The 23,527-nt window shown below is 40.2% G+C and overlaps 2 protein-coding genes across 3 annotated transcripts; one reads left to right on the top strand and one right to left on the bottom strand.

Moving 5' to 3' along the window:
• The first annotated feature begins 2,183 nt into the window (after positions 1 to 2,183).
• LOC141511281 (small proline-rich protein 4-like) lies at positions 2,184 to 22,303 on the top strand. 2 transcript variants are annotated; one of them, XM_074220517.1, is made up of 2 exons: positions 2,184 to 2,387; positions 21,558 to 22,303. In XM_074220517.1, exons 1-2 carry the CDS (start codon positions 2,269 to 2,271, stop codon positions 21,832 to 21,834), a joined length of 396 nt encoding a protein of 131 aa, XP_074076618.1. In that variant the 5' UTR covers positions 2,184 to 2,268; the 3' UTR covers positions 21,835 to 22,303. The 2 variants fall into 2 exon arrangements, with proteins under 2 accessions (XP_074076618.1, XP_074076619.1); XM_074220518.1 differs by lacking the exon at positions 2,184 to 2,387 and adding an exon at positions 18,424 to 18,450.
• Positions 12,937 to 13,146, bottom strand: LOC141511280 (small ribosomal subunit protein uS14-like). Its single transcript, XM_074220516.1, has one exon. It carries the CDS (start codon positions 13,144 to 13,146, stop codon positions 12,937 to 12,939), a length of 210 nt encoding a protein of 69 aa, XP_074076617.1.
• Positions 22,304 to 23,527: the final 1,224 nt, after the last annotated feature.

Raw genomic sequence — 23,527 nt, 5'->3', positions numbered from 1 at the left:
GAAAGAAAATGACAATTAAGAGAGGACCTGCAAAGGAAGGGGTGGTAAGGCATGATTGACAGTATGGTGATGTTTCGGAAGTGACATATATGTTGGGTCTAAGTAAAAGAGGAGAAACACCCCATACATACATCAGGGTACCTATCAGGGCTCCAGGATCCCTGGAACTAACAAAACTCAAGGCTCCCCTCCTCTTCCCTTCTTTTTGTAGAAGAATAGAATTCTCAAAAGTTGGGACTCATGGCAGAATCACAAGTAGCCAGACATTGAGGGACTCATTTGTGCTATGAATGTGGCTCAGGAATTACAGAATCTGCTTGAATAAATATATCCCTTGCCCTAAAGGAGACAGAATAAAAATAGTCAGCATTGACAACATGGGCTCAGCAGAGGGCACTCTCTACCTTGGTTGCCCAATGGACTGGTTTATGATGGGGTTTGGCAAGAGGAGCTATGATTAGATGAGGTAGCATATTTACTTTTCTAACTAAAGACTTCAGAAAAGAGCCAATTGGTCTTTTTTCCATGGGTAAATTATGTATTTTGAAGATTATCTCTATCAAATGTAAAACCTTAGGTTGGTTCCTCTGCCTTCCTTTCCTCTTTTGGCTTTACCTTTTTGTTCCTTTTTTTTTTTTTGATAATTTTTCTCCTGGTTCTCCTCCCTCACCACCCCCAGCCCCTACTCCCCAGGTGTAGTTTTATATGTTATATAGTGATGTCATGTTGTCCTCTCTTTTAGAAAGGAAGCTGGAGGGTAAGGACTGTATTTTGCCTTTATTTGTTGGCCTAGTACTTAGCACAGGGCCTGATATATACAGAGTTAGCTCATTGACTGACCAAACACATTTAACCTAGCCAACTATCTCATTTTACAGATGAGGAAATTGAAACCCGGAGAGAAGCAATGGTTTGTACAAAGTCACAGCGATACAGTGACAGAGCCAGGAGTTAGACTCTAATATCAGGAAAGGCTGATTTTTAGTTTAATATCATCCAGACCCAAATATAAGAATGATCTATCTACTAAACATGCCACCTGCTCACCCAAACAATGTCATAATGCATCTCTGACTGATAGACATTAGTAGACAATCAGAATGAGCAATCACTGATCAATACATAAATAAATCACTTATTAAACAAGCACTATGTGTTAATGAATACAAATGTTAGGCACAGGAAGACAATTCTAAAAGAATGAAATAATTCCAACTCCCAGTGAACTTGCATTCTAACAGATGTGACAAGAAGTACTTGTAAAAATATGTACTATAAATTAGGGCAGCTAAGTGACATAGTATCTAGACTGCTGTGCCTGGGATTAGGAAGACCTGAGTTTAAGTGTGTCCTCAGATACTTCCTACCTGTTTGACCATGGACAAGTCACTTAACCCTGATTTCCTCAGTTTTCTTAACAGTCAAAAAATACTAGAGAAAGAATGATAAACCACCCTCTGGTATCTTTACCAAGAAAACCTCATCTGAAATCACGAAGAGTCAGACATGACTGAACAACAACAACAAGAAAAGCATACAAACACTTATACAGAGTAATCAATTCAAGGAACTGATGGAGAATGTTTAATGTGAATAAGAGACCATTTAGGAATTATGTGATGCTATCTTCTTTGTATCTGAAAGGCTGATAGAAAGGTTGAACATTCTGCCTTGAGTAAAGCAGAATTTTGCCCTAAATAAGGAAGAACTTAACAATTAGACCTCTTTCCTTCCTCAAATTGACTTTTAGTTGGATTGTTTGTAGACATTATATTCCTTTCTAACTTCAGTAGATGGCAAGTTTCCTGAGAGCAGGGACAGTTTATAGTTTTTGTCTTTCTATATGCAGCACCCAGCATAATGACTTGCACCCAGTAGGTTTTTTAAAAAAAACTATATTTTGGCAGTAGCTTAGAGCCTGCAGAAACAGAAGTTTGAGGTAAGAAGATTTTGATCAAGGAGAACAAAGTCATGAGGAGGCGGCATGGGGAAAGAAGAGGAGTAAGCTCAGCTACCACATGCTGAGATAAAACCTAGTTTCCCTGTGCTGGTATTAGCTCTGGCTCAGCCTGCTCTCCAAGAGCTATGTTGTGAGTCTGCTCATTTTTGCTGGGAGGCCTTGTATGAGTATCAACGGAAAGTCTGGGCAGCTGTTGCTGGGGCAACCTCTGTGGTCAGGGATCTTTACTTCTGTGGTTGAGCTTAGCTTGTTACTTGGACTCAACATGCCCTTATTTATTATCTTTGCTAATTTATGTTTGGTTTCTGATGCCCTATCAGGGTTGCTATGGCCAGCTGCCCTGGCCTAGGGGAAGAGGTGTGTCCTGTTGTCTTTTCCCATTCCAACTGATCATGCAGTTGAAGTCATGGGCTGGTGATCCAAATCTGTAAGTAAAGAAAAAAATAAATACCTATTTAGCTAGGTATTTTTCCAGTATCATATTAACTTTCTTAATGATATTTTTCTTTGGCTGGTGTTCAACTGAACTTGTATGATTAAAGTTCAGACAAGCTGAACAGGAAATATTCAAGTGGTAGCTAGAAATAGACATGACAGAAGCAAACATTTGCTTCCACAGAGTAGACAAAGTCAACCAGTCAATCACTATGAATTTATCGAGTATTTACTTGGTGAGTGGTATATTGGAGAAAGTCCTATCTTTGGAATAAGAAGATCTGGGTTTCAATTCCACTTCTGATACTTAAAGCAAATTTAATATCTTTGGGTCTCAGTTTCCTCATATATAAAATGAAGGATTGGACTAGATGGACCCTGGGGTCGTTTCAAGCTCTAGAAAGCTATAAATCTATGAAGAAGTTACCTTGTAAGTGCTTCTGGAGGGGTATAAAGACAGAAGCAAAATAGTCCCTGCCTTAAGGAGGAAAGTAAGGAGTGTTGGACAAAAAAAATGGCAGATAATAAAGAGAGGGAACCATCAACTAGCATTAAAACAGTCAGAAAAGGCTCCTTGCAAAAGGGTTGTTTTAGCTGGAACTTGGAGTAAACTAGGAAAACTTAGTAGATGATCTGAACTCCTTGAACCATGTTTACCAACTCCCAAAGTGATCAGAAACCACTATATGGGAACCACTGGATGAGGTGATCTCTGATTAATACATGTTCCTGTGATCTTATGATTTATCTGCGTCTCTAAACCTAAGAGACTTAATGTCCCTTTCAATTCTAGATGAATGATCCTATGAAGTATTTGTTGAAAATTTTTTTGTTGAAAGGAGTCTTTTGATATATTGAAGTACTGTTGTATAGAAGAAAAGTGTCCTGTTAGAGCATATCTGAGGTCTTCTGTAGGGCTAACATTTTCAGCTGTAGGAGTGAGAAGCCTGTTGGTCTGTTTAATACCTTGTCCATCCAGGACACTTTATTCCTTACTGCTCAGTAAGAGTCAGATCATTTCCCCCTGTGCTAAACTAAATCATTGAAATACAGAATCTCAAAATTTTAAGAGATCTTGAAGGCCATTGAGGAAGCCCTTCTTCAACACTGAGTCATCTCATCATCACTTGAAAAACTTCTGTGATGAGGAATCCAATACCTATTCCATTTTGGGAGTGAACTGTTAGAAGTGACTTTTTTTATCTATTTGTATGGGGCCAAAATCAGCCTCTCTGAAACTTCCATCCATTTCTGCCCTCTCACTGAAACAAAGATTCACATAGCTAGAAGAGAACTTAAAAATAATTTATTATATCTTTCCTACTTTTAGGGCAACTAGGTGGTACAGTAGATAGATTGCTGGGCCAGGAGTAAGGAAGATGAGTCTTCCTGAGTTCAGATCTGGCCTTGGATACTTACTATGTCACTTAACCATGTTTACCTCAGTCTCTTCATCTGTAATATGACTAGGAGAAAGAAATGGCAAGCTACTCCAGTATCTTTGCCAAGAAAACCCCAAAATGGATTCATGGAGAGTCATACATGATTGCACAATAAAAGTCCTTCTTTTATGAATATTAGAAAACAACAACCTGAGGATCAAGAGAGGTAAGAGAATTTTCCAAGATGATGCCAGTCAATGGCAGAGATATGACTAGAACTCACCATCCTGGCCTCACAGTTCAGAGTCCATCCCACTGTACCTGTCTTGGCTCAGGGGATTGCCACTTGTTGATAGCATAGGGATGATTTAGCAGTTCTATCCCAACACTAACCAGTTAAAACCTCCCAAACCTCTCCCAAATTGAGACTCTAAGCCATTTCACCAATTTCCCCCCCTTGCCTTTCCTTGTCTCTATTTTCCTCATTCTCCTTTCCTTTTGCTGGAATGATATCATTCCCTATGTTTTTTCCCATAGAACTTGAGTGATCCTTCTTCACCCCAGCTCATCCAACAATGCCCAGACTTTTTTCTTCTATATCCTATAACATAAGATCATAGATTTATAATTGAAAGGGGGCTCATAGGATTAGAAAATAAATGATTTGGAGTTAAACCAATTCATTTTATAGGAGAGGAAATAGACTCAGAAATGAAGGGATTTTTTCATGTCCCCATAGGTAGTGAGTAGCAGAAACAATATTTGAACCCAGGTTCAAATATTACACAGATTCTCTGGGAAGTCTCTGATCCACACTAAATCTTCTTTTTCTTTCTTTCCCCCCTTTTTTCCATTTCCTGAAACTAACACAATTAATGTTTGGGTTGGGACAGCAGAGCTGAGCTCATCTATTCTTTTGGTGTCCCAAAGGGCAATTATCTAGCCTGGCAAATGTACCCTCCCAAAAGCCATCAGACAAAAGTGACTAGAAGATGTGTCCTGCTTTTTTATGAAATGATTAGTATTCTGTTTGGGAAGGTCCCCTCCCTATGTGTATGGAATTCAGCCAGCAGGTTACCCCACTGTTTGCTCACAGGGTGGGTCCCCAGGTTTCTCAAGCTTTTGACTCAGCCCCAGCAATGAGTATTCCTAGTGCCCTCCCTTTCCTGGCTCATCTCAGCAAACACCTGTTCTCTCTGGCTACTGAGCTTGGAGCATCTGGAAATGTTACCCAGTTCCTTAGTCTTTTTTGTCTTAATAAACACACACACACACACACACACACACACACACACACACACACACACACAAACACACATGGATTTTGAGAATGGGAAGACAGATTCAGAAATAAAGACATTCTAAGCTTAGTTCTACCGAGATCATAGGATTCAGACTTAGATCTGAAAGGAAGCTTAGAAGCTGCCAGCCTCAAAACTTTATTTACTAATGAGAAAACAGATGCAGAGAGGTTAAGTGATTTGGCCAGGGTATTTTACCCAGGTAGCAGTGACTTCCCTAGGGGTCTGAGTGATCTGAGAAACCTCTGTGAAGTCTCAACTCCTTACCCCACCTCCCAATTTCCCTAGTCTAGTCATGCCTATGGTTCTGGTCACAGACTTTTTGCTTTCAACAGATCATTAAAAATGCAAATATTCTTAGGAAGGTTAATACCATACTAATAATCAACTAACAGTAAAATATTTACTAACAAAAGATTCCTGAGTTAGGGGTTGGATCAGATGACTTATTGCTGTCCCAGACCACAAGTCTACCATGACCAATGCAAAGGTTTTATGGATCAATCAAGTCATTGATAATGGGATGTCAGATGAATGGGGGTTTAAGGAAGAGAATAAGGAGAGGCCCCAAATAACCTTTCAGCTCCATGAATTCCAGTTAAGCTAGTGGAAGGAGTGAAGATTTAATCTCAGACCTGCCATTTAAGAGATTAAATCATTTGATATTTCTGAGTTTGTTTCCTCCTCTTTTAAATGAGGATAATGGTAACCTGCCCTGCCTATGCTCACAGGGCATCGTGAGAATCAACTATGACAACATGAACTAGTAAAAAGGAGAGTTAGTAGTGAAGAGTGGAATAAATAGGCTAATTGGATAAGCTTCAAGTCCTGCTTCCTGGCTTTGTCAAGTCATTTTGGTCTCTAAATCTCAGTTTCTTCATCTGTGAAATGGGATAATAATACTCCCTCACATAGCTCACAGAGAGACTAGAAGGACTGAAGAAAAGGAGACAGGGAATAAAGTCTTCAGAAAAGCAGAAAATGTCATCCCAGTGTGAACTAGTCCAATGGACCTGTAGTTTCTTTGCCATAGATGTAGCTTACTTAGGTTTTGGTAAGCAAGTAAACCTACTCCCCAAGGGAAGAAAACAGCTCACACAGCTCTGGATGACTGGGATGATAATTTTTTTTCTGGGGTGGAGACACAGATAAACTATAAAATCATGGGATTATGAATTAAGAGTTAGAAGGAACCTCAGAAATCATGTCATCCAATGGTTTTCATTTAGTGATTTCCTAACCCTTTGGTGGTAGTGCTGTTCATGATCCAAAGGATTCATGCTAAAAATGATTCGATTCTTTAAACAGCAAATAATTGTAGAATATTAGGAATACAATATTAAAACACCCAGGGTTCGCAACACATTCATTTTTGTTTTTAGAAGGAATTCATGGACAAAAACATTTTATAGATAAAAGTTCATGTTGTCATAGTTGATTCTCACGATGCCCTGTGAGCATAGGCAGGGCAGGTTACCATTATCCTCATTTAAAAGAGGAGGAAACAAACTCAGAAATATCAAATGATAAAAGTAAAGTAACTCACCTAAGGTCACATAGTGACTTTTGTACCTAGTTTCTCCAAATCCATTTCTCTCTGCAATAGTCTCATTAATTTGGGTACTTAAGTGTTAATTCCCTTCTCTAACCCCCCAAAACTCACCAACTTCCTCAAATTGAAAGAGACATTCAGAGACAAATTAAATCAGTGAAGAAAAAAAAAGAACATTGAGGAAGAAAATTAATTCCAATTAGCCTGCCTTTAAGATGATACAATTAAAATGCCTGGCTTCTTCATAGGTTACTTTCCTCTAATTGCATTATTTCCATCCAGGGGCCCAGGCTGATGTGGAGGTGTCTATATTAAAGATGGAATGAGGAAACCTGAACCCAGAAGGTTTTGACTGAAGGTTAATTGGGCAGAAGGGGAGGAGATGGCCCGAAGGGTTTGTTTTTAGTTTGGACTACCAGGAGCAGGGAGATCTATTGTGGGCATAGAACCTAACAAGAAGGAAGATCCTTTATTACAAGGGTCTCAGTTCCACTAAGCAAGATCATCTGGGAATAGCAATTTTCTAATGCAATTTTATTGAGGCTCTCTGGAACTAGCCCAAAGGATGAACTTCCCTGTAACCTTAAATGTAGAATGTAAACTCCCTGAGGGAATGGACTTTTTTAAAAAAAATTGAATTCCCAAACATAGTGTCTAGTAAATGCTTGTTGATCAAATAGTATTGATAACCCCAATCCCCAATATGCAGTAAATCAAGCATAGAGGGTAATAATTTTCATCCTACCTTACAAAGAAGATAATGGCAATGATAATAAATAATAATAATAATAATAATAATAATAATGAATAACAATGACTTTTTGGTCTTCTCAGCTAGTATTTATTAAGTGCCTACTATGTTCCAGACATTGTGTGAAGTGCTGAAGATGCAAAGAAAGGGAAAAAAAGAAACAGTTTCTACTCTCAAGAAACTCACAAGCTAACCAGGGAAACAATATTCAAACAACTGTAAAAATAAAATATATATAGTATATATATCAAGGGTAGTCTAAGAGGAAGGAAGGCCACTAGGAAGCTCAGTGGATAGAGTACTGGCTTTGGAATCAGGAAGACTCATCTTTCTGGGTTCAAATGTGACCTCAGATACTAGCTGTGTGACCCTGGGCAAGTCACTTAACCCTGACTGCCTCAATTTCCTTATCTGTAAAATAAGCTGGAGAAGGAAATGGCAAATTACTTCAAGACCTTTGCTAAGAAGGTCCCAAATGGGGTCTTGAAGAAATGGGGACATGACTGAAAGGACTAAAACACAAAAACAAAAAGGGAAGTAAGATTATATAATTGAAGGAGGGATATCTTTTTTTTTAGATTTTTGCAAGGCAATGGGTTAAGTGGCTTGCCCAAGGCCACATGGCTAGGTAATTATTTTTTATTATTTTTTATTTTTCTTTTTAATTTTTTATTAATTTTTATTAAAGATATTATTTGAGTTTTACAATTTTTCCCCATCTTACTTCCCTCCCCCCCCCCTCCATGGAAAGCAATCTGTCAGTCTTTACTTTGTTTCCATGTTGTACCTTGATCCAAATTGGGTGTGATGAGAGAGAAATCATATCCTTAGAGAAGAGACAAGAATTCTAAGAGGTAACAAGATCAGACAATAAGATACCTGTTTTTTTCCCTAAATTAAAGGGAATAGTCCTTGCACTTTGTTCAAACTCTACAACTCCTTATCTGGATACAGATGGTACTCTCCTTTGCAGACAGCCTAATATTGTTTCCCCATTGTTGCACTGATGGAATGAGTGAGTCCTTCAAGGTTGATCATTGCCCCCATGTTGCTGTTAGGGTGTACCGTGTTTTTCTGGTTCTGCTCATCTCACTCAGCTTCAGTTCATGCAAATCCCTCTAGGCTTCCCTGAAATCCCATCCCTCCTGGTTTCTAATAGAACAATAGTATTCCATGACATACATATACCACAGTTTGCTAAGCCATTCCCCAATTGAAGGACATTTACTTGATTTCCAATTCTTTGCCACCACAAACAGGGCTGCTATAAATATTTTTGTACAAGTAATGTTTTTACCTTTTTTCTTCATCTCTTCAGGATATAGACCCAGTAGTGGTATTCCTGGATCAAAGGGTATGCACATTTTTGTTGCCCTTTGGGCATAGTTCCAAATAGCTCTCCAGAAAGGTTGGATGAGTTCACAGCTCCACCAACAGTGTAATAGTGTCCCAGATTTCCCACATCCCTTCCAACAATGATCATTATCCTTTCTGGTCATACTGGCCAATCTGAGAGGTGTGAGGTGGTACCTCAGAGAAGCTTTAATTTGCATTTCTCTAATAATTAATGATTTAGAGCATTTTTTCATATGGCTATGAATTGCTTTGATCTCATCTGTAAATTGCCTTTGCATATCCTTTGACCATTTGTCAACTGGGGAATGGCTTTTTGTTTTAAAAATATGACTCAGTTCTCTGTATATTTTAGAAATGAGTCCTTTGTCAGAATCATTAGTTGTAAAGATTGTTTCCCAATTTACTATATTTCTTTTGATCTTGGTTACAGTGGTTTTGTCTGTGCAAAAGCTTTTTAATTTAATGTAATCAAAATCATCTAATTGGTTTTTGGTGATGTTCTCCAACTCTTCCTTAGTCATAAACTGCTCCCCTTTCCATAGATCTGACAGGTAAACTAGTCCTTGATCTTCTAATTTGCTTATAGTATTGTTTTTTATGTCTATGTCCTGTAACCATTTGGATCTTATCTTGGTAAAGAGTGTTAGATGTTGGTCTAATCTAAGTTTCTTCCATACTAACTTCCAATTATCCCAGCAGTTTTTATAAAAGAGGGAGTTTTTATCCCAATGTCTGCAGATTACTATAATCATCTCCTGCTTTTATACCTATGACTAGGTAATGATTAAGTCTCTGAGGTTGGATTTGAACCCAGGTACTCCTGACTCCAAGGCTGGTGCTCTATCCACTGTGCCACCTAGCTGCCCTGGTGGGATGTCTTTTGCTATGACTTGAAAAAAAGTCAGGGAAGCCAGGAGGAAGAGGTAGTGATGGGGGTGGCTAGGTGGCACAGTGGATAAAGCATCGGTCCTGGAGTCAGGAGTACATGGGTTCAAATCCAGTCTCAGACGCTTAACAGTTATGTAGCTGTGTGTCCTTGGGCAAGCCACTTAACCCCATTTGCCTTGCAAAAATCTAAAAAAAAAAAAGAGGTAATGATGAAGATGAGGCTTGTCCAGGCATGGTGGACAGTGAAAACACTGGGTCGGTGTTATTGGATATTAGTGTATCTGGAGGGGAGTAAAGTGTAAAAAGACTAGAAAAGTAGGAAGGAGCCGAGGTATGACAGATTTTATAAGTCAAACACAAGATTTTATTTTTGATTCTGAAGGTAATCAAGTCACTAGTTTGAGTATCCAGGGATTCAGATCACAGAAATCTCTTCCTTTCTACCTGTAAAGAAAAGGAAGTCTTACCTGGAGTTTGCTGAGTTGGGTGGAGTTGGAGGTAGGGTGGGATGGAACATGGTCAGGTCTGCCTTTTGGGAAGATAATTTTGACGGAAGAGAATGAGGCCCCAGGCAGGGAAATCAGCCAGATGGCTATAGCAACAGCACAAATGTGAGGTGATGGAGCACCAGGCTGGATGCAACATGAGAGGAGAGAAGGGGACATATTAGAGAAATGTTATAAAGGTAGAAGTTGAATGCTTTGATAACTAATTGGATATGGGTGGTGAGAGATTTGGAGTCAGGACAATACAACTTTCACATAGTGATTAAGGTTTGTGAAGTACTTAGCATTATCTCACTTGATCATCTGCTATAATGATTCCCCTTTTACAGATGAGGGAAAGTGAGACTGAGAGAAATCCTTAAAGCTATTATTAATATCCTCATTTTACAGTGGAGAATGAGGCAAGCACAGTTAAATGACTTGTCCAGATTTGAATTTGGGTCTTTCTAATTACAAGTTTAACACTCCAGTCACTGTGTCACTTGTTATATAATGTGCTCTGAGGTGCTCATGAAGTAGTAGATACCATAATCCTTTAAGAAATAACAAATGTGGGGGTGGAGCCAAGATGGTGACAGGAGAAGAGCTTCTCTTAGGTGCTCTCTCTTTCTATAATATTTCAAAACCCATAAAATAAGCACTCTAAATTTTCAAGAGACAGAAACCACAGAGGGATCCAGTGAGGCAGTTCTCCAGCCCAAGGTAACCTGGAAAATAGTGGAAAGGCTCTGTTCCACGGGGTTGGAGGAGCGCCCACCAGAGTGAAGGAACTTCAGCCTCCTGGAGGTAGCCCCAGGGCTCCTGGGAGCCTGGCTCACGGCAGCAGGGACAGTTTCCTGACCTACACCCCAGGGAGCACCAGGAACAACTTGGAAGATGGGTGGGGGGCTTTGCCAGAGCAAGTGCCTGAAGCCCGCGTCAGCACAGATCCCGGGAATGGAAGCAGGTGGAGCCCTTAAGCAGGAGCCCCCCGGCAACTGAACCTTGAGCACTCAGCCTAGGTAGGGGAGTAGAGAGAGACTTCCAAGGTCTGTCCTCTGTATCTGAAACAGGACTCTGGGGCTCTGACCACATTCAGATCCTGATCACAGTCTAGATCCCCCACAGAACAGCAGGGCCACAGCCCACCCCACCTCAGCCTCATGGCAGAGGGGTGTGCTTGTGATCATTCACAGAACGGGAGGGAAGACAGAACCTCACACACAGAGATCCTTGTGTGTGTGTGTGTGGGGGGGTGTCCCAATAATACTCAAAAGCTCAGGAAGCACTCCAAGACCAGGCACAGGTTGGGGAAATGAGTAAACAGAGAAAAAAGAGGAACACCCTTGAGAAATACAATGTCTGTGATCCCAAGAAGGATCAAAATACTCAATCTGAAGATGAGGAAATATAAGCTCCTACATCTAAAGACTGTAAGAAAAACAGAAATTGGATTCAGGCTATGGCAGAGCTCAAAAAAGATTTTGAAAATCAAGTAGGGGAGAAAGAAGAAAAATTGGGGAAAAAGAAATGAGAACAATGCAGGAAAAACATGAAAAGGAAGCCAGAAGCTTAGTTAGGGAGATCCAAAAAAATGCTGAAGATACTAACATGTCAGGAATCAGCATAGGTCAAATGGATAAAACAGTTCAAAAAAGTTATTGAGAAGAAGAATGCTTTAAAAATCAGAATTGGGGGACAACTAGGTGGCACAGTGGATAGAGCACAGGCCCTGGAGCCAGGAGTACCTGGGTTCAAATCCAGCCTCAGACACTTAGTAATTACCTAGCTGTGTGGCCCCAGCAAGCCACTTAACCCTATTTGCCTTGTAAAAACCTAAAAAAAAATCAGAATTGACTAGATGGAAAAAGAAATAGGAAAGCTCTCTGAGGATAACAAATCCTTTAGATGTAGAATGAAACTGAGGAAAGTTGCTGACTTTAAAAGAAATCAAGACAAAATACTTCAAAGCCAAAAGAATGAAAAATTAGAAGAAAATGTTGAAACATCTTATTGAAAAAACAACTGATCTGGAAAACAGATTTAGGAAAGATAATTTAAAAATTATTGGGGGGCGGCGGCTAGGTGGCACAATGGATAGAGTACTGGCCCTAGAGTCAGGAGTATCTGAGTTCAAATCTGGTCTCAGACACTTAATAATTACCTAGCTGTGTGGCCTTGGACAAGCCACTTAACCCCATTGTCTTGCAAAAACCTAAAAAAAAAATTATTGGGATGCCTGAAAGTCATGATCAGGAAAAGAGCCTTGACATCATTTTTTTAAAAAAGAATTTCCAGGGATTTAATGAAAAAAAGGTAGAAAAGAAGGGGGCTTAGCCCTACCTGATCTAAAATTATATTATAAAGCATCAATCATCAAAACTGTCTGGTATTGGCTAAGAAATAAGAGTGGTGGACCAGTGGAATGGACTAGGTACAATAGCAGGAAATGATTATAATAAAAGGTCCTGACTAACTTCCAGGTCTGAAAAGGAGGAAAAACCACATGTATATGTAAGTTGAAACAGAACCAGAAATGAACATTCCTTTTCTGTGCTTCACTTGTTTCTATTGCATTAAAAACTAAGGGGTAGATATGATTAATACTTTATTTTTTATTTTCACATAATTTGTTGAAGGGTCAATAAGTTCACACTAAATTTTAGTCATAACTGAGATGACCTTTTTTAAATTATATATACAAATTAGCATAGCAGGCACATCAGAATCGATCTTCAGATGGGTAGATCAAATAGTTGTACAGAGTGAAATCCAATGGTGACCACTGATAGAGTAATTAATGAAGCAGAGGTCCGGAAATATAATTTAGTCCCACTTGATGAAGCTGATGTCTTTCGCATACTGCCGGAAGCACTGGCAGCACATGTTCAGGCCATATTTGCGGATCAGGCCATGGCGGTTGTAACAGATGCAGCATGACCAAGACCCCTGGCCGAATTTACGAGGGTGGCTCCAGTACAGCTGCTGGTGACCCATGGCGCCACTAGCAAAGACACGAGACAAAAGACTTGACATCATTTTTAAAGAATTCCTACAGCAGGGGCGGCTAGGTGGCGTAGTGGATAAAGCACCAGCCTTGGAGTCAGGAGTACCTGGGTTCAAATCTGGTCTCAGACACTTAATAATTACCTAGCTGTGTGGCCTTGGGCAAGCCACTTAATTACCCCATTTGCCTTGCAAAAAACAAAAAACAAACAAACAAAAAAAAAAAGAATTCCTACAGGAAAATTGCCCAGATATCCTAGAAGCAGAGGGCAAAATAGAAATTGAAAGAATCCACCGATCTCCCTCTGGAAAGAAATAAAATAACCCAAACCCCCAGGAATATTATAGTCAAATTCCAGAACTCCCAAGTCAAAGAGAAAATATTACAAGCAGCCAGAAGGACACAATTCAAATATTGTGGAGCTGCAGTCAGGATCATACAAGACTTAGCAGCAACTACATTAAAGCTTCCTAGGGCTTGTAATATAATATTCCAGAAGGCAAAAGAGCTCGGAATGCAACTGAGAATCAACTATCCAGCAAAACTGAGTGTCTTCTTCCAGGGAAAAAGATGGACTTTCAATGAACCAGGGGAATTTCAAATGTTCCTGTTGAAACAGCCAGAGCTGAAGAGGAAGTTTGATCTTCAAATACAGGACTCAGTGAAGCACAGAGAGTGGAGGAGAAGGGTAAAATATGAAGGACTTAATGATGATGAACTACATGTATTCCTGCATAGAAAAATGATACTGATAATACTCCTGAGAAACTTCTCATTTAATAGAGCAGATGAAGGAGCTTTTATAGATGAAGCACAGGAGAGAGAGAGCTGAATTTGAAGATTAACATATTGTAAAAATGGAGTCAATGGCTAAAAGGGAAATGTAATGGGAGTAAGAGAAAGGAGGTGGAATAGACTAAGATATTTCATATAATAAATTTTTTTATTACAATGAGCTATTGCAATGATATGGAAGGGGGGAAGGCAAGGGGGAATGAGGGAACCTTAGCCCTTATCAGAGATGTCTCAGAGAGGAAACAGCATATATACTCAATGGGGTATAGAGATCTAGAGTAAGAAGGAGAGAAGGGGGGCGATGTGAGTGATGGAGGAGAGGGTGGACTATGGGGGCGTGTGGTCAGATATAACACATTTTCTTTTTTAATTCTTGCAAGGGGCTGGGATTGGATGGCCTATCCGGGACCACAGGGCTGGGTGATTGCTGGGCCTTAGGGGTGGTATGTGGCTCAGGGCCTCTTGGCCCCAGGGCTGGTGATCTGTCTACTGTACCACTCAGCTACCCTACAACACATTTAAGAAGAGGGACAGAGTGAAAGGAGAGAGAAAATATAGTATATGGTAGTGAGGGAGTTGTGATCAGCAATGGCAACAGTGGAAAAATATGGAAGTAGCTTCTGTGATGGAATGTGATCCACCTGCAACAGAGCTGGAGGTGTTGGAACACAGACTGAAGCACATTTCATTATTATTGTTATTATTGTTATTATTGTTATTATTTTTTGGGGGGGTTGCAGGACAAGTGGGGTTGGGTGGCTTGCCCAGGGCCACACAGCTGGGTGATTGTTGGATTCTGAGGCTGGGTTTGGACCCGGGTGCTCCTGGGTCCAGGGTCGATGCTCTGTCCACTGTGCCACCGAGCTTCCATTATTATTATTATTATTATTATTATTATTATTATTATTATTATTTTATTTTGTTTTATTTTGGTTTGGTTGGGTTTGGTTTTTGCAGGACAATGGGGTTGGAGTGGCTTGCCAAGGGTCACACAGCTGGGTGTTTGTTGGGTGGCTGGGGCTGGATTTGGGCTCGGGCGCTCCTGGCTCCAGGGCTGGTGCTCCATCCACTGTGCCACCTGGCTGCCCCTATTATTATTATTATTATTTTCTCTTTCCAAAAACTTTATTGCTCATGAGTGTCTATATTTTTTGTTTACTCTTAAACAAGAATATTTTAGTAATGTATAAACAAAACATCATTTGTACAAAAATAAATAAATAAATAAAGAGAAATAAATGATCAGTGTAAAGCTTGGATTCTTGTTCTGGTTCAATTACTAGTATACTTTGTGAAAAAAGGCAGTATATTATATAGAGGAAGGGATGCTGGATTTGGAACCAAAATAAGCTGGTTGATAGAGTGCTGGACTTGGAGTCAGGAAGACCTGAGTTCAAATTCAACCTGAGACATTTACTACTTGTGACTCTAGCCACATAATTTAACCTCTTTCTGCCTCAGTTTCCTCAACTTTAAAATGGGAATAATAATTGCATCTATCTCCTAGGATTGTTGTGAGAATCAAATGATGTAATATTTTGTTTTGTTTCTTTTGCTTTTTGGAGGCATTGGGGGTTAAATGACTTTCCTGGGATCATGCAGCTAATAAGTGTCTGAGGTTGGATTTGAACTCAGATTCTCCAAACTTCTGGGTCAATATGCTATCCACTGCATTACCTAGCTATTTTATGACATGATATTTTAAAATTGATTAACATACACAAATGTCTATATGTAAAACTTCAAAGAGGTGAATATGAACTAATCTGAAGCTCAAAAAGTTCTCTTAGAAGATCTCAAAAATCAAGTAAGAGAGGTAGGAGAAAAATTGGGAAAAGAAATGAGAAGTATGCAGATGAACTATGAAAAAAGAATTGACAGCTTGGCTTAAGAAAATAATTCCTTAAAAAATAGAATTGGCCAATTGGAAAAAGAGAAATTGCTTAACATAAGTTGGCACCTAGGTTCCCTTTCTTCCTTTTCATCCCTATATTCACTCCCCACTTATGCCCCCAACTCTACTCCTGAAATTTACTTTGTGTGTGATCCTGAATAAGTTCCTTTTTCTCTCTGTAACTCATTTTCTTTATGTTTTAAATAATGGAGTTGGATTCAGTGACCTTTATTGTCTCTTACTGAGTCATTTTTCAGTCCTGTCTGACTCTTTATGATCCCATTTGGAGTTTTCTTGGCAAAGATACTAGAGTGTTTTGCCTGTTCATTTTACATATGAGGAAACTGAGGCAAAGAGGATTAAGTGTCTTGCCCAGGATCATATGGCTAAGTAAGTGTCTGAGGCTAGATTTGAACTCAGGTCCTGGTTCACACCAGTCCTGGTGTTCTCTCCATTTATGATTCTTTGACCTTAGCCAAGCTAGTTGTCCTCTCTGCACCTCAGTTTCCTCACCTCTGAAATAAGCAGGTGATCTCTGTTCTCCTCTAACATTTGACAATTCTTTATGATTCAGGGCACTAGGTAGATTATTCAGAGACTCAGATCACAGCAATTTCTTCCTTCATAGATCTGTAGAAGGGCCAAAAGTCTAGGATCGCTTCTATATAAGGACACTTTCTGGACTTTGCTCTGCCCAGAACTAGATAATTCAGGCTAGGCAGGGCCTAAGTTAAGGGTAAGGAACCTGCCTTTGTATAGTGCCTGCTGTGTTCCAGGTGGGAATAGCTAGATGACACAATGGATAGTGTTGGGCCTGGAGGGAAAAAGATTCCTCTTCCTGAATTCAAATTAGTCCTCAGACATTTCCTAGCCCTGTGACTCTTGGTGAGTCATCTCATCCTGTTTACCTCAGTTTCCTCATCTGTCAATTGAGAAGGAAATGACAAACCATTCAGTATCTTTTCCAGGAAAATCACAAATGGGATCATAAAGAGTCAGAAACAACTGAAGAATAACTAAGCAACTAGAATGTGTTGGATACTATAGTAAGTGCTTTACAAATATTTCATTTGATCCTCACAATTGTTATTAATGTTCTATTTTTACAGTTGAGGAAAAAGAAGCTTTATCCTCATTTTGCAGATGAGGAAACTGAAGCAGACAAATATTAAATAACCTACTCAGGATCACACAGTTAGTAAGGATCTGAATTTAATTTTGAACTTGGGTCTTCCAGAGTCTAGGCCCAGATTTCTATACATTGTGCTAATCTGAAGAAGCCATTTGTTTTTGCTTGGGTACAAGCTGGGGTCTTTCCAAGATAAGGCGAATCTGATAATAATTACATTTTGGAAGCACCAGTTAGGGCTTCTGCACATTGCCTCTATGTCTACACCAGTTACAGAACTTTCAAAGTAGTATGGAGTTTGAGTTTGAATCTTTTTGTCACTTACTAGCTATGACATCTTGGGCAAGTCACCTCCCTTTTCCAACTTTCCTTTTATCCCGAGGGTAAAGGGCAGCTAGATGGTGAAGTGAATGGAGCACAGGCCCTGAAGTCAGGAGGACCTGAGTTAAATGGAGCCTCAGACATTTACTAGTTATATGACCTTGGGCAAGTCCCTTAACCCTGATTGTCTTGCATTCCAGGGCCATCTCCAGGCATCCAGGATCCATATCTTGTCACTGGACCAGATGGCTCCTGAGGAGAAAGTAAGGCTGGTGACTTAGCACAGTATCCCCTCATTCAAATCCAATTCATGTGCTTGTCATGGCATCATCTCCCTGATGTCACAGTCTTCTTTGAGAAGGAAGGACAAACAACAAAGACCATGATATTTTGCATCTCGATATACAAATGGAATCTATTATACTTAATAGATTATTTAATGCAAATGTGTTCTATTGAACTAAATTTCATAAGCCTTCGTTTGTTCTTATACAAAAAAGGTAAAAATAGCATTTTTCCTATTTCTTCCCTTCTTCTGTGAAGCCCAGTTGAGATGACATTGGTAAAATACTTTTTAGATGTCACAATAGATAGTGCTGGATCTGGAGTCATAAAGACCTGAGTTTAAATACTTTTAGACATTTACCATCTAGGTGACCCTGGGTAAGTCACTTAATTAAGGTCTGCCTCAGTTTTAGCACCTGTAAAATGAAAATAATAATAGCACTTTCTCCCAAGGATGTTGTGAGGATCAAATGAGATAATATTTACCAAGTACTTTGCAAACCTTTAAGTACTATACAAATATTAGCTATTATTATTATTATTAAGAATAAAGTGCTATATAGAGATAAGTTATTGCTCTGATTTAGAAGCTGTCCTCCTCCCCACTTCGTTTTTCTTCTCCCCCACATCCCAACTCTGGGAATATCTCAACAGATGTCTTTAGTTGGAGAAGGACCAGACATGCTAAAAGCACCCAGTGGGTGGTTTCCATCAAAACAGGCTAGTAAAACTAGTCCCTGGAGGAAGTGCAGGTGCTAGAAATTGGGGAGGTACTCATGGAGATGTGGTAGTTGTGGGCCATGCCAATGCCCTGTGGCAATTGGGGGGACTGTATAAAGCTTCCCAAGGTCTGAGAACTAAGTAATCTACTTCCTGATTCTACTTCACTCATCCTATCTGCTGCTTTGGGTAAGTCAAGGCTCTTTGACTCTCTCAAGGCCAACTCTTGTTGGTCTTCATATTTTTCTGGGATTCAGGGTAACTGTGATACCTTCATGTCGTTTGACTGTTCTGGAAATAGTGACCCAATAGTTCATTATTCAATGTAGGTTTCCATTTGTCTAGATAATACCCTTTTGGGGGGGATGGTTTGTTGTGTTAAGGATACTGTCTTTAGTTAGACAATGATACTGAGGGGCCCTGCACCTCACCAAATAGAACTATGGGGGCAAAGATTGATGGAGCTGAAAGATCATGTAACCCAATGAATATCCTTGCTCTGTATTCCTGGATGAGTCACTTACTTTCTTTCTAGGGACCTTGGTCTCCTCTTTTGTAAAATGAATGATTAGATTCAGTGATCTAGATGATGTCTTCTAACTTGAACAGTTGTCTATAAGTCTAAAGATGGGGCACTTAGAACTTAGATATCCTGATTCCCAGGACAATACTCTTCCCAATATATTCATGTGATGTCTTGAAACATGCTCTGGCTTCTCAAAGCACCTTCAAATCCAAGATCTCATTTACTACTTATAGCTCCTCTAAATAAGCATGGAAAATATCATCATCTCCATTGGACATACAGGGGAAAATTAGACTCAGAGGTTCTGGGCCCCCTCTTCCTCTAAGTCTTCAAGAAGAAACTGGTTATTTAATTTAGGGTAAGGGGGAAGCTAGGTAGTATAGTGGGTGAAACACCAGCCCAGGATTCAGAAGAATCTGAGATCCAATCTCAGATATTTGACATTTACCAACTGTGTGATCCTGGCCAAGTCATGTAACTCTGATTGCCTAAGAGCAGAGCAAAACAAAACACAAACCTTATACAGGAGAATTCTTGCCTAGGTTGGAGTAAATGATCTCTGAAATCCCTTCCAGTTCACAGGCTGTCTGCCTAGCACCATGGAGAGAGTCAGAAACAGGGTCAGGACTAGACCACAGGCTCCTAAATTCTTATCTAGTGATATTTCCACTATTTCTCTTTTGTTATTGTTCAATCTTGTCCAAGTCTTCATGACCCTATTTGGGGTTCTCTTGGTAGAGATGCTGGAGTGGTCTGCCATTTCCTTTTCAAATTCATTTTTACAGATGAGGAAACTGAGGCAGACAAGGCTAATAAGTTTCTGAGGCCAGATTTGAACTCAAGAAAATGAGGTTTCGTGACTCAAGTACTGGTACTTTGTGTACTGTTTCTCCCTACTCCCCTTCCCCCCAAATACAGGAAGTCCAAGTTTCAGGACCCTGATAATAAGTTAGCATTTATATAGTGCTTTAAAATTTATAAAGCACTTTAAAAACATTATCATTTTTACAACAAATGATTTGTATATTTGTATGTCACTCTTTTAAGATAAGTGTTATGATGATACCCATGTACAGATCAGGAAAATGAGTCTGAAAGAGTGATTTGCCTGGGGTCAAGTGTTTGAGGCAGGATTTGAATTCAAGTCTTTTTGACTCAAAGTCCAAAGCTGAATTCACTATGTCACCTAGCTGCCTAAGGAGATTGATCACCTAGCTGGTAATATGAGGAAAGACAGGAATCTCAGAATCTGAGTGGACCTTAGATGTCATAACCTCTATGTGATCAGGAACCCTTTAATACCATCCCAGGTGATATCTCTGTTTGATGATTCCCAGGATAGAGAATTAACTATCCTTTAAAACAGCCACACTAGGGAGAAGAGGAGAAAAGGGTCCTGAATTAGGCACCATGGTTAGGGGGGGGGGGGCTCAATCACAAATCAACAATTTATTGAAATCGGTAGAATAAAAATCATGCTGAATTTGGACCCAGAAGATCTGTTTTTGGATTCTGGTTCTGCCTACTACTTGTGTAGTCTTGGGAAAATTAGCTCACTTTTGTAAACTTTCTCTGCAACGTGCGGGGGTTGGATGAGATAGGTAATCTCTAAGGTATTTTCTAGATTTAATAATATTTTTTGTTTGGACAATTTAGTCATGCTTGACTCTGTGACTCCATATGGGGATTTCTTGGTAAAGATACTGGAGCAGTTTACCATTTACTTCTCCAAATCATCAGACAGATGAGAAAATTGAGATAGTCAGGAATAAGTGACTTGCCCAGAGTCAAAGTTGGTAAGTGTCTAAGGCCAGATTTGAACATAAGAAGATGAATCTTCCTGACTCTGGGCCTCATTTTCTATGCATTATGGTGCCACAGAGCTGTCCTTTAATAATTATAATAATAACTAGCAATTCTATAGGGTTTTATGGATTGCAAAGTGCTTTACACATATTATCTCATTTGATTTTCATAACAATTCTGGGAGGTAGGTGCTATTATTATTTTCATTTTATACATGAGGAAACAGATTGAGTGATATTAAATGATTTGCCCAGGGTCAAATAATCAGTAAGTGTTGGAGGCTGGATCAGATCTTTCTATCTCCATTCTCCCACAGCTAGTACTCTGTATCACACATCTCTTCAAACCAGTAAGCCTATAATCCTTTTCCATGCTGAGTTCTAGGTGGCACAATGGATAGAGCACTGGCCTTGGAATCAGAAGGACAGGAGTTCAAATCCAGTCTTTGACACTTGACACATACTAGCTCTGTGACCCTTAGGCAAGTCACAATCCTGATTGCCTCATATCCAGGGCCATCTCTAATGGTCCTGATTTATATCTGGTCACTGAATCCAGAAAGTAAGACTGGTGGATTTGTAGCACTTCCTCACCCAAATCCAATTTATGTACTTGTCATGATGTCACCTCCCTGATGTCATGGTCTTCTTTGAGATTGAAGGGCAAACATCATCACCATCTGTAGAGATACTGCATATGGAAATGAGTAGGAAGTAACAGGTTGTAGGTGAAAAATGATGACAGAAATTAGAGTCCAAAGACCTAGATTCAAGCTCTGGTTCTGCCATTGCCTCATGTGACCTTTGGCAAGTCATTTTCTTGCTTTGTGCTTCAATGTCCTCATCACTAAAATGAAAGGTAGGTGGGTAGGATGATCCTTTTGGATCCAAGACACTGTGATTCTGTCTTTCCAGTGGGATCTGGGGGAGTGACTAATGTCATCTGTGTGTTTATCTCTTTCAAGCTCATCCCATTGGAGAATGATGTCATCCCAGCAGCAACAATGTCCCTCCCAGCAGCCTCAGCAGCAGCAGGTGAAACAACCCTGCCAACTCCCTCCTGTCAAGTGCCAGGAGCCATGTGCTCCCCAAACCAAGGATCCCTGTGCTCCTCAAACCAAGAACCCATGCCCACCCAAGGGCACAGTTGTACCAGATGAGCAGAAGTGTCCACCAGCCCAGCAGAAGTGTCCACCAGCCCAGCAGAAGTGCCCATCTGCTCAGCAGCCCAAGCAGAAGTAAAGGCTACTGGGACTCATGCCTAGCCATAACCTCTCTCTGTGGGAACCATCTATGCAGAGAGATTCCTCAGCTTTCTATTTCCTTTAGATCCTCCCATTCCTTGAACTAAGAGACCAGTAGCTCTAACAGGTTCCCCTGCTTTAGCCTTGGCTCTGCCTAAGCCCCAGGTGGGGCAGTAAATCTGCTTATTCTATGTTCCCCAAAACCATAAACCCTGACTTGGGAAAGAAGAGCTGACTCAACTTTACTTTCACCATCTTTACCTTTCCCTCTCCTGGTCACGGTAACATCTCTAGTTCAGCTCGGTAGCCAGAACAGCCAGCTGAGGGAACATGATAATTTGACCATTCTCAAATTTCATAGCCCTGATGGGAAGATGGAAGGTCTGATGTACTCCTGAGGGCCCCCTCTCCCTAATCCAACCCCCAGTATTCTCTCTTCCCTGACCTTCTCCTCCCAATAAAGCTGATGTTACATGTAGCCACCTGTCGCCTGGCCTATTCCTCACCCTAAATTCTGTGCATCATTCTTGTGTGAACCCTGGGGGAGAGAAAGAGTGAGTGTGTTGGAGGTGGAGGAAATGCCACAGGGAGTGTCTATGGAGAAAGGGTGGGGAAGGATATGTGTTGCGAGTGGGGAGGATATGTGTGTTGGGAAGGCCTCCATAGGAAAAGCTAGGGTTCAGGAGTTTGGATCCTCTTTAGGTGGGGGAAGTGTGGGCACTGAAGGATGAGGAGGACCTTAAAGGGGAGATGGGATCGGGAACCCCTATGAGTGTGTGAGTTGGGAGATAGGCAAACTCATGCATTACAGCTCCTTGGATTGATGAATGGACAGCTGGAACAAGAGCTGATGAAGGGAGTGGGGACGGTCAAGCTAATATATGTCTTATTGCTAGAACTTGTCCTAGACTTTTTTTTTAAAGAACTGTGTGGTTTAAGGAGCACTGGTTAATTAAGATTGTCTTACCAATGCATAGTAAGTACATCCTCAGCAATGAATAATTTTTAAGACTTGCCCAGGCACTGGGAAGGTTAGTGATTTGTCCAGGGACATTGTAGCCAATAGAGTAGTGGGCCTTGAACTCAGTTCTTTTTGACTCTAAGCCAGCTCTATATTTGCTCTGCTAATCTGATGGAAAAAAGTATAAAAATGCAAAAGTAATTCAAAATCATTTACCAAGAGACCTTCCAATTAATGCAAATGAAGATAAGCAGCTGACAACTTGGTAAATAAAAGCATCCATTGTTTATTTCTGGTCATTTTGGATGCCATGCCCAAAAGAACCAGGAAAGAGATTGGGACTTTGGGATCCTAGACTTGCTTCTTTTTGCTCTCCCAGGCTGCTTCTCTTTTAAACTGGTGACAATATATATACACAGTCTGTCCTTGCTCTAGTCTAGTGTGGAGGACATTTTTGTTGTATCAATTATATTTAGGAGGTAAATTTCAGGTATCGAGCTTAGTTACTCTGAGCTTGACAGAACTCAAGACAAAATTTTGCACTTGCTAGATAATAGTCCAGGTAGTAGAGTTAGGAGGAGATGAATTGAGCTAGGTGGTGCAGTGGATAGTACACCAGCTCTGGAATCAGTAGGATCTGAGTTCAAATTTGACCTCAGTCACTTGACACTAGCTGTGTGACCTTGGGCAAGTCACTTAATGCTGATTGTCTCACATTCATGGCCATCTC

Source organism: Macrotis lagotis, chromosome 2 (genome assembly GCF_037893015.1).
Source record: "Macrotis lagotis isolate mMagLag1 chromosome 2, bilby.v1.9.chrom.fasta, whole genome shotgun sequence".
Lineage (NCBI taxonomy): Eukaryota > Metazoa > Chordata > Mammalia > Peramelemorphia > Peramelidae > Macrotis > Macrotis lagotis.
The sequence above is the reverse complement of the archived record's forward strand: the minus strand, read 5'-3'. Positions and strand labels throughout refer to the sequence as shown.